The 20,858-nt window shown below is 42.4% G+C and overlaps 1 protein-coding gene across 1 annotated transcript in view; it reads right to left on the reverse strand.

Annotated features, from left to right (window-relative positions):
• ADAM17 (ADAM metallopeptidase domain 17) overlaps positions 1–20,336 on the reverse strand; it is a 34,261-nt gene extending 13,925 nt beyond the window's left edge. The window contains exons 1-7 of the mRNA XM_064707699.1: positions 20,125–20,336; positions 8,192–8,324; positions 6,589–6,722; positions 5,594–5,682; positions 3,440–3,608; positions 2,757–2,887; positions 984–1,073 (exon numbers count right to left, since the gene is read on the reverse strand). Of these exons, the coding sequence (XP_064563769.1) occupies positions 984–1,073; positions 2,757–2,887; positions 3,440–3,608; positions 5,594–5,682; positions 6,589–6,722; positions 8,192–8,324; positions 20,125–20,221 (843 nt within the window). The 5' untranslated portion in view covers positions 20,222–20,336. The remainder of the gene's footprint in view (positions 1–983; positions 1,074–2,756; positions 2,888–3,439; positions 3,609–5,593; positions 5,683–6,588; positions 6,723–8,191; positions 8,325–20,124) is intronic.
• Between the last annotated feature and the right edge of the window lie 522 nt (positions 20,337–20,858).

Here is a 20,858-nt window from a genome sequence, read left to right on the forward strand (position 1 = left end):
AAAAAGTTTCAATGTAATTTTAAATATCCCAATAGATCTGTAAGGAGAGAAATTCAGACTCAGCATGATTCTAATATTAACTTTCCAGTCTCTGCTAGTTAAATAAACCAACTAAACCATAACTATATTGTAAGTAACCCTTTTACAGGATAACATCAGAAGTTTTCACTGTAAAATTCTGCTTTGAGATGCCTTTTACTTTTAGAAAAACTCAAAAAAAAAAAAAACAGTATAAATAACTCCAAATAATTTCAGAGCTCTAGCTAACCAAAATGTATGTTAAAGGACTGCCACTTTCCCAGTAATCCAGAATTAGCTCATCATGTTATCCACCCCCTCCCTGCCCAAGTAATGCTTCTTTATGCCTGCAGATCTTTTCCCAGCAAAGGGGCAGCTGGCTTGTACCATGAGTCTCCATGTCCCACACCACAGCCCTTGCAGTATTCTGAGCTGATGGACTCCTGTTTTTAATGCTGTTTTCCAGATTTCTGTGCATTTCAAGACACCATAACAAAAACTGAAGTCACAACATTCCCTGTGTCCATATACAAGCCCAGCATGATGTCTAAGGAAGTCATTAAAGCTCTTCAGGCAAGATTGTTTTCACCTGGGTTTGAGGCCCACTCAGACTTTCAAAGCCAAGCACTAGCACAGGTATATGAGATAAATGCATGAGTATGTCTGAATGAAACAAAATTTGCTCATATTCAGGTGAAAAATGCACTTTTGAATCAGGAATAAATATGGAAATTCACATCTCAAACACTGCAAGGAACTGAAAATGGGCATGTCAGATCATTAACACTGGCAAGATGCAATTTCAGAGTGCTCCTGGCTGGAATTAATAATGTAGGATTTTACTATTTTATTCTTTTTTAATGTAGGATTTTATTATTTTACTATTTTTACAAAATAATCAGAAGCACTGCTGGTTAAAGCACGCTCCTTCATGCTGGAAGGCCTCTGCAGAGTGCAGTGAATACCTGCTCTATCTGTATGCCGTACCCATTGAAGGTTCCATCGTCCCAGGAAGTGTTTCGGTAGATGTCATCTACTCTGTCTATCAGCTCAATCTGTGGGGAAGAGAAATCAGGTTACCCAAATGAGCTTTCATGGAGCAAGAGAAACGCAGAGAAACTGCTACATACTTACCTAGAAACAGTCACTTGAATTAAAATTGAATCTCGTGTAAGGTAACAAGACAAACTCCCTGGGTCCGAGTACTGTTGATTTTGGATCAGAATTATCCAATGTACTTGAAAATTTTCCATCATAAAAAAGTAGCACAAACTTTTCCATTTATCACTTTTGTTTGTGTAGTGGAATAGTAAGAACAAGACATTATGAGAAACACTTTGTTCAAACACTAATTTTCCAGATTTCTTTGAGGGGAAGGGCAGAGGAGGGAGCTGTTTTTACTGCTTTGTTTCAGCATAGTGCTTAACTAGTTTAACTGACCCCCCCAGGCTTGCTTCCCTCACCCAGCCAAAAACCTATTATTTTCCTCATTATGGTTCAAGCACAAAGTTCCAGAAAGTCTCTTGTCAGTGCTCACAATCAATACCTCCCTTTTCAAGCTGTTCTCTTAAGAAAACACCTTATGCTAAATATAAACCACCAAACTTGCTGAGAAGGAGAAGTGACATTCAGAACCACTCAGTAACAGTTTATGCTTCAGTTTTCCAATCACTGTGTTGTTAACAGTACCCATCTACCCAGGAAACACAACAGAGGTCAGCCTCAGCACATGTCAGATGCTGAGATAAGAGCACTTCTGAAAACACACCAAATGAGGGCCCCTCACCTGGAGAATGTGAAAGCATTTCTGGGAACAGAAAGGTCAAAACACCAGCAAAAGTGGAATAGAGTGATTAGCATTTCAAAGAGTAAAGCTCAGAAAGACTTTAGATGAACAACAGGCCTCCAAACCTGTTTTAATTTGTTTTGTCTTCAGTCTCTAAACCCCCATACTCTCCCCTTCTGCTGAAAGGGGAAGGCCTTGTTCTAGTTCACAAAAACCTGTCAGACAGACAAGCCCAGTGTTTCAGCTGGGTCACTCAGTAACTGGTACACATGATGGAGCCCTGCTTCCCTGAGGATGGCTGAACACCTGCCTGCTGATGAGAAGCAGTAAATTAATTCCCTTGTTTTGCTTTGCTGCTGTGAACAACTTTTGCTATTAAACTGCCTCTACCTCAACCTACAAGTTATCTCACCTTTACCTTTCTGATTCTCTCCCCATTCCATCTGGGAGGGGAGAGCAAGTGACTGCCTGAGGCTGAGCTGCCTGCTGGGGTTAACCCACACCACCAGTGTACAACCAAACAACTTGTTTACTGGGACTGCTTCTAATTTATTGTTCTGGACAGAGAATCCTCAAAGAATCTGGAAAAGAAGATCCATATGAATTGCTTTAACTTCTCATTAAACATGCTAGAACTTTAAAGATGCTCAGATCATTTGCAGTGGATTTCAAAACCCAGGAGACTCTAGAGCTCTGAATGAGAAAAGAGAAGTTCCTGGGCAGAAAACAGCATAGCTAACAGAAGTATATGACAGGAAGGAATTTGCTTTTAAGTGAAATTTGAAGACTACTGAACTACATTAGCTTCAGTGTAGAATATTTTTAAAGCACAATTTAGCACTTTCCCAGGTAAAAATCATGTGTACAAAAGCAGTATAAGCTGTATGGTGTTTGAACTACTGCGTTTTCCTGCATCTATTCCAGCAAATGTTAACAGGGTACAGTTACTCACCAAGTAGTTGATAGTGGTGCTCTCTTCCCCACGGCCCATGTACTTGAAGAAACGATGGTCTGCCACTACCAACATCTTGCACGTGTTTTTGGAGTTCTCTGCAACGGCTCTTTTCTTCCGATGGGTGCTCTCTAGAGTAAATATTTTTAAAAAACCACTCAATACTACTACCATAGCTGAGTCTACTGTCCTTATTCAAGACCTGAATTTGAGCTTGGGTGGGCTCTTGGGAGGAGAAGGGGGATGTTTAGTTTTAGTTTGGGGCTTTTTTTTTTTAATAGCTATTCTTGTACTTTGTCTCCCTAACAGTCCTCAAACTTACTGTAAGGAAAAGAATGCATGGCAGTGAAACTGAGTTATTAATCAGATTTACCTATAGAGCTTTTAAGGTCATCACCACAGCCTTAACACCTCTCCTGCTTCTCTTCCTAGTCATTACCCCAACTTCTGCTAAGACAGCAAAGAACAAAGGAAACTGAGACCAAAAACTGTCAAAACTTTATCACAGCACAAGATGGATTCCTTGAGTGACCATAGAGGCCAAACAGGTCCTGCTGCACAGGGCACATAAGTACAAAGTTGTTTAAAGAGGCATGAGTGCTGCTTCCCCCTCCATGCCCACAGTGAATTGAAAGAGCTAATTTGTTTCAAAGATGCCGCTCTCCCAAGGTATGGACACTCACCTTCATTTTGTTTCCTATCTTCCAGTCCTTTTGGCAGCAGTTCATCTTCACTCAGCTTTAAATAACCACATACTTTGGGGGACTGCAACCTTGAGAAGTCTTTGATATCTTCAGATCTGTAGACCAGCAGTCTTTCATCTTCCACATCATCTACAAATCTCCACAGTGGCTGACAGCACAAGGAGAAGTTAGAAACACAATGAACTCAAAGTCTAGATAAGTAAAAAACTTCATGTATGCACCATTGTATCTCCACAGTTTTCTGTCTACACACACAAATGCACTTCACCCACAGCAACAAATCTACTGATAAAATGACATCCACAAGAAAGCCAACAGAAGTCAACTCTCTTATGCTACACGGGAATGCAAACGTCTGAGAGCATCTTAACAAAGTAGTGGCAGCTACCTGATAAAGCCACAGGAGAGAATTTTTCTTCTCCTCAGAATCTGAGCAAGCTGAAGAGGCTTCTCAGGTTCCTCTGCACCCCTCTGTAAGAGCAGGGAGCCAGAAGGACGTCTTTAACTGCTGACCCATGCACTGACCAGAAGCACAGGAGGAGGCAGGTAACAGAGAGCCTTTAAGCACACAGCAGAATGTGGGCTCTTCAATGTTCAACAGCTACCTAAGTCACTCACAAGCATATCCATTTCTCCAAAACCAAAGAAGACCATGAAATCTGAAGGAAAGACACCAATTCCCATAGCAGATGCATAAAAATAATCTTTTTACTTTACTGACAAGTCCTAATTTTATCTGAATGTTAAAGCTAAGGCCACACACTAAATATGACACAGGCAGGGTCAGTTCTTTGGCCAGAGGCAAGCAGCACAGACTGCCTGCACCTGCAGCACAGTGCACCTGGCTCTGGGCCTCCTCTGGCCCCTAGGCAGGGCTCTTCCCACTTCAGCCAGCATCATGTAGCACACTGTGCTTTCACTTCACAGCAAAAAGCTCCCAGAATGTGAGGGTTGTGCCATGTCAGCAGCCATGTCTGCAGCACAAAACTGAAGGTTTCACACACTAAGGCAAGGTGTGAGAGCACCAGTGGTTTACACAAAGGCCCACAGCCTTTCCAAACCATGCACAACGACCCTGAAAACAAAAGCAGGAAATGGCAGAGCAGCTTTGCCCACGCTGCCTTTGGGGAACAGACTCAGGCCAGCTCCCTCTGCACATGGCAACCATCTCAGGGCTGGCAGTGGCCACAGCTGACCTGGGGACACCCCAGCAAGGCAGAGGCTGCACACACTGCCTGCCCCAGCTGCCCAGACACAGCCAGCCAGGAACAGGGGCTTGGCTGCACAGAGAGACAAGCACACCCACAACTGCTCTGCAGCACAAACACAAAAATGCTTTACATCACAAGCAAACAGATAAACAGATACTGTATGTTCTCAATGTAAAACACAACTACAGTGATTTGGACATTTTGATCACATTTTTATACTTTCACAGGACTAGATTGCTCAGGTTTACCCATAATTCTGTGTATCTTTGGGTTTGGAGACAATTACAATATCCATATAACACTCAGCCATAATTACTGTTATTCAGCCATTCAAATACTGCTTGTGTCTGGGAATATACTGCACTGAATATCTCATTATGACAGTCTCTAATTATATATTTGTTGAATATTTTTTTTTAACCAAGAGTTCAAAATAGCACAAGCAAGTAAAATGGTGAAAAACAAAGGAGTAGGGAAAAATAACCAATTTTCAGATAAAATATCAGATTTTTAATGAAGCTCTAAGAATGGGAAAACTTCCCAAGATGTAACAAAGCCAGTTTTAAAAAGCTTCACAGACATTGACTCTGTTTAGACTGCCACAGTTTGTTAAAGGCCATGATCACCACTAATTTCTGACATTATCTATTTCTGTTTCTGAAATCCCTTCCTGTTTAAAATATACCTTCTCCCTGCTGCACCTAAAACATGCAACTGTCAGAGAATGCCACTCACTAATAAAAGTCAACACTTGCAAGCCAAATTGGTTTCTTATTTATCTCCTTCCTCACCCCAAAACAAACCCTACCACCAAATCTAGTTTGAGCTACAGAAGTGTCAACATAACTAACAAGGCAGAGGAACACCCAGAGGAAAAGAAGGTGATTGTCTGGAGATAGTTTTCCATCACAGCAAAGCATACCTCGATATTGTATTCTTCTCCATCAGTATTGATTCGCACTGTAAAATCTTCATCTCCAATATGTGCCACAACCTTGGAATTATGCTCTCCTTTAACATAAACATGGAAGCATTAAATTATTTCAGCTGTTTGCATGTGCTCCTGCACAGACACTGTTTGTTGGGGGTTTCTAATTGTTTCTAAACTTCATGACAAATTACCTTCCTCAATCCCTGTACTGTTCCATTTAAAGAAAAAAACAAAATTAATCAGCACTTCCCCTGAGTCTTAACTTCCCAATAGTCACAGTCAACGAGATTCAGACTTAACAGAAAATTTTGCAGAAAGTGTTGAGATGGCTCTGGAGATTAGTAATGGGGGACACAATATTACTGCCAACAAAAGCAGCGTGCATCTAACTACTATCAGATAGCAATTTCACGGCGTCAGCCTGCATTCCAGTGGGAAAGTCTCACCACATCACAAAGGCAACAAAGAAATCAAAACAACTTAGCAGAAGCATTAGTACTGCATGAAAGTGGAGCATGGCATCTTTCTTTACAGAGAAGTAATCTACAAAGAACTATCTTTAAGTCTTTTAATTGAACAGTCTGGGCATTACAGCATCACCTCTACCTTGGCTTTGTGTTCTGGGGCAAGGAACATTCAAGTCCTACATTCCAGCTGGAATTAAAGCTACCATCAGCATTTAAAAAAAATAATAATTTGCAAGCTGCTGCTTAAGTAAATTATACCTTTGTGTCCTGCCAAACTCAACACAAGAGTCCTGTCTTAGGAGCTTGATGCAATACACCCCACCACCCACCAAACCTAAAAAATCCCCAAACACACCACAAAAACAAAACCAGAAAACCCAAGAGGATAAGAATTACGTTTATTTCTTCATCCTAACCACATTTGATAAAAATGAGGGAAATACACCATTTACTCTGCCCAAGAGACCCAAGCACAGCTGTGGTTTCTCAGCACTGACCCACAGTCTACTTCATACTGACCAACGACATGTCCGGTGAAAAAGTCTCGCCACTGAACACGATACTCCTTTTCCTTGCCTTCACCATCCACAATTAATGCTTGAAATTTTTCTGAAAAGTGTTCAGCAGTTGCAGTTAAGTACAATTTAAAGTGCCTGTAAAAGAATTTACTTACATTTATTTTTAAGCAAAGTATACACATAACAGATACATTCAATCTCCATTCTACTGAGGGTCCAAAAGAAGTTAAAAAGCATTAATTCTGATAAGCAGGCTACAAAAACATATACTGTGTAATTGATAACTGTAAATATTTTAGTCATGGATGTTTAATAAAAAAAAAAGTTAAAAATATAACCCCCCAAATCTAAAATTGTCAGTTTGTCCATGATGTGCCTTCTCCTTTTGCAGTTAAGCAAAACCAGTTACTGGTAACTATTAAAAAAAAAAGAATCAGACCAAGAAATTTCTCCATCTATTTGAAATAAAATTATCTTGAAGTTCTTACTTTCTGACATAATACAGGCAGAAGACCATTAACAGAAATCTGAACTCCCTACATTTTTTACAATATATTGTCACAAAAACTGCTAACTATCCCAAGAAGTATTCCTTTTCTAGAAGAAGCCTCGTGGGCTCTTGGTTTATGTGGGCTTTGGGTCAAAGATTTTTGGCATGCTCCTCTGCAATTATTCCGTAATCATCATTGGCAACCTCGCCCTAAAGCCAGCATGCATGAGGCAGTGCAAAACAGGGACAGTCAGACATCTGATCCCATCAACCTTTCATAACTGCCCCTCCAAACTCAAAAAAAAATGCCCTTTCAAACATTCCGAGATTCAACAATTATGCATTACTTGCATGACAGCTGAAGATGACACAGGGGAAAGCACATGAATACACAGAGGACAAGATGTCAGACAAACAAAAATGAATCTACATTTGTTAATACAAAGTGTTATTCTGACCCTGCTCCCCATTTCAGATTCAGTTTCAGCACTAAAATACCTGCAAGGCATTTTTCTGACTCTCAGAATAAAATCCCTGCAATCTTAATGCCTGCCCCCTCTACTTCTCCTTCCCCTTTCACCTGAGCTTTTATTTCCCATCTTATAACAAAAACCAAAACCAAACCAAACAAACAAAAGATGAAAATAAGTATTTTATTTAATGGGACACTTATACTCAGTAGGAAAAGGCTTAAACCTCCATGAAAATAAATACAGCAAATCTCTTGGGCAGCACACCACACACACATCCCAAACTGAAGGCTGAGATTTGCAAGAACCAGAGGACAGACAAGAAGTACTGACAACACTGCCAGATGAGGTATAAGTGAGATTCAACCCTAGCAGCGGGAGTAATCTACATGAAACTAAACCTAAAAATAAAGCAAAAGAAAACCTAAATTACTGTAACTTCAGCCACCAGAGAAATAAAACAGAACTTACTTTCCCCTTTCCTCTGAGCCTCTCTGAAGTCATATAACCATGCAGATCACTAACCTAGAAGAACTGGCCAGTCATGACAGAAAACAAGACAATTTCTGGGTTTGAAACTGCACATTACTCATCAGAAACTGGAGGAAAATATTATGCTATTTCATCACTGATGATTTAATTACCTTTGCAGGGCTGAAAAACTTAACAGCCTCTCCACATGTGTCTCAGGCTGGAGGTCCCTCTTCTTCAGTGAGTGCTGCTGGATGCTAGACAGGGAGAGGATGTCGTAGTCTGAAAGCATGGACTCAACTGTGTCTGAAAGACCAACAAGGAAAGTTTTAGTTTCAAAAGACTTTCTTTCCAAATGCACCCATAAAAAAAGAGCAAACCAGGGACTCCCATTTCAACAGCAAGACCACAGTTTGCTCTAATTTTAGGCTAACTACTGTACATTTCTGTAACGGCCTATTTTGTGTACACAAGTAGAAATCACAGAGTGAGACAAGACAGTCTGAGAGAGACAGAGTTTGCTTCACTTTGTCTACAACTTCTAAGCAACCAACTCATCATTTTTATTGCCACAGCAATGCAGAACTAAGCCCTCCCTGGCTGCCACCAGAAACTACATGGGGAGAACATCCCCATTTCTCTGGGGTGAATTACTCTCCTCACCTGCTCGTCTCCACATGAGTCTGAGGAAGAAAATAGTTTAACCTAGGAGACGTAAACCAAGTTAATTGCAGACTGGACTGTATTGGGCCTTTCTGGCCAACAGCAGCCAGAAAGCAGGTATCTGGATAGCACAATCAATCAGAACTAACTAACAAGACTACTCAGGTGAGATACCCTGGTTTCTCATTACCATCATGCAAAACTCCTTTTCCTACTCAGAACACGAAAACTTGTTCAGAGAAAGAAGACCAAGTGCCTGAATTCTTATGGGAGCAGTACACAAATTACAAATTCACATCAATATTCTACAGATCTTTTCACCATTAACAAGTGCAGGATAGCAGCAAACAGTTCTTGGCTCTTGCTGATAAAGCCTCCTGCTACTTTGTAAGGCATTTCTTCATCGAAACATCCATCCACACTGTTGCTTCTCTGGAGCACCCACCACCCAGAGAGACACCCAACAACCACCCTGGCTTCCACCAGCACTGATAGATTCAATTGCTATTTAAAGCCTTAACCACAGGTTCTTATTCCCACATTGCCATTTTCCTTCTCAGCCAGAGGTGTTCACTCTTCACTGCACTAAATGAGGACTCAGATGTGCTTTCCAAGAGACAGAAGTGCTCACCCAGACATTCTTTTTTTAAAAAATTTCTGTTTCCTTCCCCTCCATTTCCAACTACGCTTCTAAACCAGACCTGATAGCTACCAAAGAAGTTTTCTGTTAAGGAAGATGGCATTCCTTCAGAGTCCCTAGCTAGTGGGGTTACTAGCTTGCCCCACTCAGCAAAGGCACCTCGTGTGTTTTATTGGCCTTTAAAGTAAGCAGCACCAGTAATAAGCTGTTTTACCAACTATTGTGCAACAAACCAAGATTGGCAACTTAAAATCTAGATGCCCATAGCTCTTGAAATAATATGGGTTTTTTAAACCTGTCGCTCAGTACCATAATTTATCCACATCCATGCCTCCAAAGCCCAGGAAAGCTTTAAGAACGCATGCACTATGAGGGCAAGGGAAGCAGCTTGCTTGTCCTTTTGCAAGGGGGTGGGTGGGTGGGGAGAATCAGCCAGCCCTGTACAGCCACAGGTGTGCTTGTGCACACTGATGTGAGGAAGGCACAGAAGCAAGGATGACCCTCAGAGCCCTCCTGGCCCTGCACCAGACCCACCCACAAGCGAGGCACAGGCGACACGGCTCCTTTCTTGGGCAGCAGGCGCCACTGAGCAGCGGTTCCCAGGCTTCTCCCTCCCCGCGCCTTGAGCAACACAGGAAGGGCAGCGCAGTTGCAATTTCCTGATTTCTGTTTACAAGCCTCAGGTTGAGAGCACCTGCACATGATTACCATGTGTTTCGGGTTATATGCAAAGACAAGTTTCTATCACCGTGTTTTGTGTCGTTGGGATTTTCCCCACACGTGCCCCACTGCTGCACGTCAGGCAGGGCCTTCATTTTAAGTTGCCAAATGCTGCAGAGCTGATTCACTAGAGCCAAGCAGTGAGTAAATGCCTAACTTCCCCCTCCAAACAGCTCTTTTTTTGTTAAAAAGTCTGTTCTAATTAATTGCTTTTTATCTGGCATCCGCCCTCATCCAGAACCACCTAGGAAGGGGTAGGAACAGGCAAGGAAATCAATTCTGGGAAAAAAACCTCATTAAACTGCTCTAGTTCCGAATTCTTTTAATCAAACTTGAGATTCTGTCACTACACTCAGGCTAGAGCTGACCCCTCAATTAAAGAGAATGCTGATACACAGGATATCCAACATTGGTTTATGATACAGACCAAGTGTGTGGGACATGGGGCATGAAACAAGAGGCGTGGTACCACGGCCGTGCTGTTCAGGGACTTGCCAAGCACAAGCTCTGCCCGAGAGGCACAACCCCAGCTACAAAACACCACTGTCCTTTTCCACCTCTGCCTTTGAAGCACAGACCAGAACCAAGAGAAAGCCATGCCAAAAAGCAAGACGCAGTTGCCACTATGGCCAGACAAAATGTCTCAATTTCATGGCAAGAGAACTGAGAAGTCTGCTAAAAAAAAAATCAGGTTTTTTTATTTGGTAGGCAAGTCCTACTCCACCTTAATATACACAAACACCCTTCTGGAAATGTCTCACAGAGACACAGGAAGGGTAGTAAGAACAAGACCTAAGAAGTTCATGAAGATGAGTAAGATGATTCTATTGAAGTAACAAATGAAACACACGGCACTCCCAGTTCCTGTAACCCTGAAACAAGAGTGCACTTGTTCATATTTCCTCTTACCCTTCCTAAATTTGTTTGCTTTTAATTTTACTTACAACATAAGTAGAGGCTTAAGATACACTGCTCCCAGACATAATCTGTTAACTAATTATGGTATCAGACACATGTGGAACAAATATATTGGTAATACACTCAAAACAAAAGTTTCCTGTAAAATGTTCATATTGCAAAATGAATCCATGTTCATGGCTTATTGAAAATAAAAGATGAAGTGTCATTATTGTAAAGAAAACACAGAACTGTACAGAATCCAATTGTACAGCAGACTGTGGATGAGAGCCATAAAAAGCATATACTTGACTTTTTATTCAAGTTTAAAAATCTTTCTGGTATTCCTTCCTCATTATCTTCATTATGGTCCAAGAGGCATTTCCCATGGGCTTCAACAGATCTGAGCTTAGGTTTCTCAAACCATTTTTTTGTGGTTCGTTCACTTCCACACCCTCCTAGATTTCTGCATTCCTGTCATTTGAGGGAACCTCTTAATTGCATCCTGATACGGCAAGTATTTATTTATTGCCACCAGCCTTCACCTCATGGCACCTTCCTTCCCAGAGAGAAACCTCCTGAAAACATGCTGAAATCAGGTTTGTAAGACAGACAGGGAAGGAACATCAGTGACAAAGACAACATCCCAAAGCTCTCAAGAAGAAATCCACAGCAGTGATCCACCTCTGCCCTCAGCTTTGACCTCACCAACTGCTGCCTCTTTTTTTTCATTTTGTTCTGGGCTAAAAGCCTCCTGGCACTAGACTTCCAGACTTAACACAGAAAGTACCTTTTTATAAACTCTGCTCTAGCACCAAAGAGCTCAAGAATGCACGGGAGAACAGCTTAACTCCCTGAGCTGGAGGCCACTGCTTGTATTTCAAAAGAAGAAGTTTCTCTTTGAGTGCTCAGCTAGCAATTCAAATACCAATGTCAGCCTTCTCCAAGCAGCTTGGCTTTCCTAAGCACAACAGTAAATTCCCATGATCTCATGCCCCATCTATTGTCCGGAACCCAACAAGTAAATGTGGCAAGTCAGCCATTTCATAAGCATTCTTTTGCACTGCATCATTTCTGGAAAGGTTAAGCTTATCTGGAAGCATGAAGTTTTAACTCTGAAGATATAATTAGTATTTTTTAGAACTCTCTTCAAAATTATCCCATGACAGAAAGTGTTCCTACCTAAAACTCAAGATCCAAAATTTTTTAAAAAATTACTTTTGGGATTTAAAAAAGACCACTAGATAATCAGTGGGCCTTGCAGGAATAATTGCAGTTATTTCTCCAATCATCCCAAGGGAATAAAAGCAGAAATAATTTTTCAGTCAAAGGCACTGGAATGGGATGACAAGCCTACAGAAAGCAGTGCTATAACAGGCACTGCAAACACATTCAGGAAGGATTTTGCAGTGGAACTGTTAAATCAGTGTCATCTCCAAGACTGAAGAAGGGGCTCCAGGCTGTATTTCATGCAGTACTCATCAACTACATCTGGGTTCTGATCTCAAGCTGATTTCCAATCAACCTATCAAAAGCTTATGAGCAGTTGACAAGTAACAATTTTTCTGACACAGCTGAGGAGTGACTGAATAGAAGGGCTCCATATTCTTAATTGTTACTATTTAATTTTGTATGCTCTTCTTGTACATTAAAACATATTAATTAAAGCAACCAAACACAGTAATTGGAAATATAATTCAGAGTCTCAGAATTTAGACTAGGAAACACAGACTGGAGTCTTTCCAGCTTGAAGCACAAGAGCTAAAGCAGGTGTCCATCACCCTACATAAAACAGCTGCCCCTGTGTTTGCAGTAAGAGCCACTCACTGGCTGCAGCACAGCTGGATCCTTTGGCTGCAGCACCATTCAAGGGAGAGCTAATGGAGAAGGCAAATGTATTCACATTTCAACTGGGCACACAAACAGTCTGTGCCAGGCAGGAGGTGATGCAGCCCTGCATAAATGTTTGTGGGTACCCTCTCTGAACAGCTTATGCTGCTTTTAGGAGACTGTTGACAAAGAGGACACATTGAGAAGGTTCATCGTGGGAAAGCTGTTCTGTAACAACTCCTTGCACGTGCTGTTACATCTTTCTCCAGCACATCTGGTACAGAGACATTGCCAGAGACACAATACAAAGTGAACTGAAACACTTATCCCACACAAAACAGTTTAGATAAATCATGTTTACTTGTTTCCACTGAAGAGTGGTTGCTGTTTTGCTCATCAAGAACATGTAAACAGAAGAACTTTATCAGAAACCAGTTCAAAGCAAGAACCAAATACATGGCAGCGTTCAAATAAACCATAACAAGATAAAAGTTTACGCTCTGAGCACATTTCTGGACAAACCTGTTAGTAAGAATGGTCAGCCACATCAGCACTGCTGAATGTTTTAGAAGGCACGTTTTTAACTCGATCCCAGCCGCACCAAACTAGTCAAACCACGAGAGAAAACAAGGTGCCTGCACTCACTCACTCACTCAGCAGCAGCAGAGGAAGCCCCCGGGTAGGGTTAATCAGCCCTCATGCTGGGAGGGCAGGGATGCTGCTGCTCTACTGTCCACCTCTCCACAGAGCACTTCTCCTGCACTTACACTGGGCAACTACTCCCTCCCTATCACACACTCACACATGCCAGTGATGGCTATCATGGAAAAGCTAACAGCTTGCTAAATACCCTTTAGCTCATCTCAGGAAAAACTTGTTCATGTAGCAGCACCTTTATACTACTCCAACGTTTCTCCCCACAGTAAAATAAACATCTGTTTCAAGGCAGTGGGAATATTTCCTTAAGGCTGCAAATTCTGTTTGGCAGAAGCTGTATAGATAATTAAGCTGCTGTTTCTGGTGGTTTTGAATACAGCTGAATACCCACAATGGCTCCCACACATTACCCCACACACTTCCAACCTTGCAAATTATCTCCTTCACTAATCACATCTTAAATAAGGATCAGTGAGGAACAAAACTTACACTGTTGGATCTACTTGATTTAATAACAGTTTGTCCTATTAATGACAATAGACCACTTTCCAAAGGGAAAAAAAACAATATACTGCCAAACATTGACGTTATAAAAAATAAGGAAGTCTACTGAATGAACATCCTCATAATTAAAGTGAAGCAAGGGCAATACAGCCATCCCATCTTACAACAGAACAGCACCATATGACTTGATGCTCAAAAACCCCCAGCACAACCCACCCCCAAATCACATGCTCTCATACATCCTGCAGAGAGGAACTGCCCTGCCACCAGGATGCAGTGCTCTCTGGAAACAGACCATTTGTCTGGCTACCAAAAAACTACAAGCCTCACTGCTGTGCAAAGATACCACATCACAAAATCCTGCTGGGCCACAAAATAAGTTTGAGTGGAGCTGATTCTAGGTAGACACTAATTACTGTCTAGACCACACTTGTGACACCAACCCCTTCACTTCTGACTGCATTTCTTTTCCTTGTGGACACAACTATCGACTCATTCACACATGAACTTCCAAAATTTGAGGCACCTCACAGTACTGAGGGGCAGAATTTTATTATTTCAGTGAAAACCTGAAAATGTGAGAAAGGAAACCAAGGGATATCATGTTCTTGTTCAACACCTCAGTAATTATGGATCAGCAGCTGTAGGTGCCTCCCTTCATAACAGAGTCCTCTTGCCTTCCCACTTCCCAGTCCATTTGCCCACAAAGGTTAAAAATGCAAATATCAAGGAGGGAAAAAAGTACAAATAATGCACATTAGGGCAGCACAGGAAGAGAGAGATGGATATTGTGAAGAGATGCAGGCCACAAGTGACAAAGATGGGCAGTACTATCACATGTACCTACAAGAATGAAAGACATCAGGAAAACCTTAGAACCATTGAGAGGTCGCTGGACATCCCAAAAACAGGGATGCACATGAAGATCACAGAAAAGAACAACAGGATAAACCACTCTTTGTTAAAGAAACCTAGCTCCTGGGTTCACAGCAAAGCACATGCCATCATCACTCTGGCAAACAGGCAAACTCAGACTCCTACAGTTTATAAAAATGTTGGGGTGGGGGATCAACCTGTTCATAACAGAAACTAAATACAAACTTCTATCCCAAAGACAAATCTCTGCTGACTACTAAACACACAACTGCATCTGAATGTAAAGTCAGAGTGCCAGTGTCAGAGTATGGCTGGCTGGGCTTCCTCACTTGGCCCTTCCAGCCACAGAGCAGAAATCCATGCTGGGGCTTCTGCACATGCACACAAAAATTCCAGAGTGGCAGAAACATGAAACTGAGATGAGTCACTGCTGCTATCAGCAGTGCTATCTGCTGCTATCTACAGCAGCAGGGAAGCTGTCAGTTTTTACTGGGGACAAAATTAAACCACCCCAAATCTTGAAAGCAAACAGCAATTTTACTTTTTGTCTGCTTAAAGGTCAGAACAAATTGGCACTACTGAAAATCAAACCCATGCTGAGCACTGGATTAGGCTTCCATTATCAGAATTCTTGCAACAGTTAAAGGCAATTCACATTAATTAGAATTTATTGTAGCACTGACATTCTTCTTTTTGTTGACCTTCAGTAGTTTTTGCAGAAATTACACTTCAATCACATTTTCAGCTGGAAATGGAAACATTGACCTATTCATATGAACAAATGAAAACAAACCCAAGAAAAGTACTTGAAAACTTTGACTTTAAGTAACTTCATGGAAAAGATTGCTAATCCACAACACAAAAATAATAGTGGCAATTTGCATTCAATAGGGCCATGTCTACACCAAGCATTTGCTGTTTGTACAGAGACACACACTGCATCAATTCCTGCAATGATTTTGAAATAATCCAGCCACATCCTGGGCAGGGACCAGATGCTGTGGGATTGTGTGTCCTTGAATTCTCCACCATGTGATGCATGGTGAGAAACACACTCAACCTTCAGCTTTTGGGGACAAACTGCAAAACCAGCTTCATCTACAACAGTTATCTTGCTTCAAAGGATGTCCAAATGGGGTAAGAAACTGTAACAAAAAAGGCAGATCATGGTAGAGAAATTAATAATTTGACTCTCACCTAGGTATTGCCTTAGTCTCCAACAGAAGCTTCAGTCCAGCAGGATAAAATTTAATCTTGCATTAAGATTTTTGTCACTAATTATCTCACTGCACATTCTTGACACTGAGCTAAACTTCCAATCCCTAAATTCTCTGGCAGCAAGTTACATTCCTGGCCTTTGGACTTCCTGCATTTTGTCACACCAAGTGTGAAGAATTCAAAACTGACTGTAAATCCATTTATTTCTGCCCTCTGTATCACTTGGCTCCCCTGGTTTATTCATCAACACCACTACTATTTGTTTTTTTCACTCAACAAATCTAAATCCGAGTCTTCTGATGTGCATCAGGTAAGTTTGTACAGAACCATTTGTACCAGGGCATTTCTCCAGCTCATGCAGCTGTTCCAAGTTCTGCGTGGTACGTCTGCAGTGTGGAGAAAAAACTGGTGAAAATCAGGGTACCTGCCTCAGATTTTATTAGTGCAATTTGGCAGGCAGAAAAAGATCCCCAGTGAGTGATTTAAAGAATACCATCTGCCCAGCAAATGAAGAATTATCTTATTTTAGTTCCCTGCCCAGCTTGTGACAAAAGTTCTCACTCAAAAAGGGCAAGAGTTGGGTAAAACACATTTTACACCCAGAGTCTGTTGGGGGCAACCTGCACACTTGCTGCTGTTACTGTACTGTAATACAGATTCAGGCAGTTCTTTAGACAGGCTCAGTGACCTACTCACCTATTCAGCACCAAGCTGGACATTTGCACTGCTACTCTCTTCAAGTACATTAATGGCACTCTGTTACCATTCAGATATGTCTGAACTTGAGGACAAACAGCATAAATATTTTGTAGGTATAAAAGGTTATCTTCAGAGATAAATTACAACAAAGAGTAAAATCTTGAAAGAGGTGCCATTAATTTTTCTGGGGCCAAACTATAGTATCAGTCACTGTACTGAATACTGGAGTCCCACTTCTCTAGAAAGTGATCCCTGATGTCAACATTACTAAAAAGAGAACATCTTGAAGACAAACTGATGTGGACACCATTCTGCCTTCATCCCTCACCTGGAACACAACCCTCTCCACCCCCCAAAAACAATGGGACAGGTGCTTGGACAGTCACACTGTGAGCTGCTCCTCAATAATGGAGTTTACAGAGAGAAACTACACCCTTTACTGAAAATAAACCAAAACCAAGCAAATAAAGACCCCAAACCACTCAAAAAAAAAAAAAAAAAAAAAAAAGAGCAAGGAAAAAAACAAACAAAAAAAGAGATTAGCTTCCAGACAGCTCACATTCCATGAATGTGCTCACAGGAATGGGGAAGGGATTGGAAAGCTGAGGTCAGGTTGTGGCAGTCCCATTTTAGATCAGTTTAGACTCCTGGAGCACCACACCCTAAGATTACTTCAGCCAAAAAAAGCTGGAAAATGACCCACATCATTTTATCACTTATTCTATTCTTTGTCAAATTCTTTTTTTCGCTGTATAATTTTTTTCCTCCTTGAAAAACTGAACTCAGAGTAATAAGCAAGAAGTTCTCAAGAGAAATCACAAAATGTTAATTCATGAAACTTCCTTACAGATACTTCTCATCAGAAATCTGATTTCAGTTCCCAAAAATTAAGCTGTGGAAAAACAAAGCTTTCAAATGAATAATATTGAAATTATTAGAAGGAAAAGATGATACTTAGAAAACCAAGCTGTAAGATGAGGACAACAGAACTCCAACCAAAGATGAACACAAAACCACAATAAAACAGGCAAAGGTATTTTTAAAAGCAGCTTGAAAAAGGCAGAAAGCTAATACTTGAAATGTTTTTTTATTTTATGAGAAGAAACCACACAGCTAAATAACCAAAAGGGCTTGTAAAACAAGTAAGCTGCAAATACTGCCCTAAGAATGGATGCAAAACTAAAGGCCAGTACCAATAACTGACCTTAGTATTCACTGCAGTGGAGATTAAAAAGTTCCCCAAAAGGACCTTTTTGTCATGATAGGATATATGTAAAGACCTGTGTTCGAGACTCAGGAAAAGAGGCTTTACAACAAGTCAAGAAAATGACCAATAAATCAACAGGATATGAATGTATTACCCCAAGAAGTATAGCTAATGTAGCACACATGGATTTCTCAAGTTCCCTCACAAAACACTTTTGTAAATTTAGTTTACTGGACAACAAAACGAAACGTGATGAAATTCAAGGTGCGAATGTGTGAAATAACACAGGAGGAAAAGAATTCCTCACTGTTTTTACAGAACAAAGTGTATCAGTACAATTATCACCACTCAAAGCAAAACAAAAAAAAAAAAACCTCCAAAAAGAAAAAAAAAACCTCCCACAAAAACCTCAAAAAACCAAAAGAAAAATCACAAAGAATAGAGAGCTTGGAGTGACTATTAAAGACCAAAAACTATTCAGAAAGGAAAAAAAAAATAAAAAACATTATTATAAATTTATGCTGCCTTTGTATTACAAATGGTGTCCTGCAGCCCTGACCATACATCTCAAATAAATATCCAACACAAAATATATAGACAAAAGTAACCAATAAAGCCATGCTTCTTTCCTCATACTAAGAATTATTATGTAGACTAATATTTTATCACCTAAACAACAAACAGTAGTACAAATGAGAAAAATTGCATAAATATGTAAGTCACTACAGATGTGAGGAAAATGAATAATTCTTCTAATATTTAGAAGAAATGAGGTTTTCCCCCATGCAGTATTTCATAAAATCGAAGAGCTCATAGTCCTGGCACAGTGGTACGTGGGCCAAGGAGATAAAAGCCATCAGATAAAGACTGCACAAACTCATAGCAGACAGGTCCTTTAGAAGGCAGGAAGATCTGACAGCCCAAGATGCAACAGCTGTTCAGGACCTCCCTGATGCTGAAAGGACACTCTGTGTTTGTTTTATTTCTATTACACTTCCTGGAGCATCTCCCACTGAGCCCCATCCTTCCCAGGTTCCTGCAGCCACAAACTGCTGAGGTGTGCACAGAAGCCCAAATCCACCTCAGGGGCAGGAGAGGAGGGCAGAGGCGCAGACACCTGTCAGGAAAGGCGCTGAGAGATCCAAGCCAAGAAAGGAGCCTTGCTTGGGGCAGTCCCTGCTGGCCTCAGGGACTGGAGACAGGACAGCTATCTCTGTGGGAATGTACAGCTGATTAATCACTGCAACAGCGTTTCGAGACTGTCTTTAGACAGTTCGGTTGTTCATTTGAATGTCAGCATCACCCCATGTGAATCCCGCCCTGCGTAGCAATGGGCTGAAGGAAAGCAACAGAACTTATCACAAAATCATTTTTGTACCTTTGATTTTCAAAACAGGGGTTTTCATGTGGGGGCCAGACAAAGCTTTTAAAGGAAACAAAAATTTTGCTGCTCAGTAACTATCATACAGAGGAGAGGAGAATGGAGCAAAATCAAGGATCCAAGAACTATGTAAGACACGGGTCTTGAGGGCAAGACACAGCCACTGCCTCATGCAAGAGTCCATCTGCCACTGCAGTGATAAGCTTCTGCTTATCAAACAACTTGTTCAGTGCAAAGCAGAAGCTTAGATGCAAAACTGTTTACAGAAGTTAAATAAGGCAGTGGTTCTCCTCTGTGTCAAGCTTTTCTAGAGGTCACTTTCAGCTCCAATAGCTTCGGGCTCTCTGGTGACTCTCCAAACAGAACTATGAAGGGATGCCATTTATATGATTTTGCCCTGTGCAGCCTCCCTCACTGGAGATATTCCAGAACTGCCTGGGTGCAATCCTGCGGAATGCGATCCAGGATGACCCTGCAGGAGCATGGACACCGGACCGGATCACCCACCGCGGTCCCGTCCTACCCGACCTACTCTGTGATCAGCCCGCCTTAACAGAACGCAAACTCCTGGGAGGAAAACTCTTCAGCAGAGCTCGCGTGTGAACAATGGTGTCTCCCTGCAGGGAGCAGTGGCCCCAAACGCTGCCCATCAGCGATGCCCTCAGCACAAGGGCTGCCCTGCCCTGCCCCACACAGCGCCCATCGCCAACCCCCGGCAGGCGGGGGTGCCGTGCCTGCCTCCCCCCAGTGCCGCAGTGGTCTCTCCCTCCTCCTCCTCCCCTCCGGGGTTGCCGTGGTCGCGCCCTGTCCTCACCGAAGCGCTGCGGGCGCTGCGGGTGCCCCAGCGCCTCCAGCCCGCCCGGCCCCCACAGCAGCACCAGGGCCGGGACCAGCCACAGTCGAAGCCTCATGGTCCGGGCGCGGCCTCCTCGGGCACTGCGCGCCCGCTCGTTCGCATCCGCTCGGAGCAACCTCGCCCTCCGCCCGCCGTGCCGGGCCCGCCGCCCTCCTGGGCCCGCACCCGGAAGCGCGGCAGCTGCGCGCGGGGCATTGTGGGGCGGGCGGGGGCGCCATCTTGGGGGGCGGTGCCCGCTCGGCTGTGAGGGCACGGCGAGGAGGCGGCGGTGGTGCCCTCACGGAGGCACGGCGTGGGGCCGCGGGTGAGGGATCGCAGCGGGGCGTGTGGGTCAGCCTCGCTGCTCCTGCAGGGTCATACTAGACCACGTGGCACAGGATTGCATTCACACGGTTCTTGAGAGTACTCAGGGAGGGAGATAATACAGCCTCTGGACAATCTGCTCCAGTGCTTGGTTACACGCACAATAAAGTTCTTCCTCATGTTCAGATGGAACTTCCTAAGCATCCGATCCTGCCTGTTGTATCTTGTCCTATTGCTTGGCACCACCAAGAGGAGTCTGGCTCCATTCTCTTGACACCCTCCCTTGAGATACTGAAATACATTGATGAGGTCCCCTCTCAGTCATCTCTTGTGGCTCAACAGGCCCAGCTCTCTCAGCTTTTCCTCGTAAGAAAGATGCTCCAGTCCTT

This window comes from Zonotrichia leucophrys, chromosome 3 (genome assembly GCF_028769735.1).
Source record: "Zonotrichia leucophrys gambelii isolate GWCS_2022_RI chromosome 3, RI_Zleu_2.0, whole genome shotgun sequence".
Taxonomy (NCBI): Eukaryota; Metazoa; Chordata; class Aves; order Passeriformes; family Passerellidae; genus Zonotrichia; species Zonotrichia leucophrys.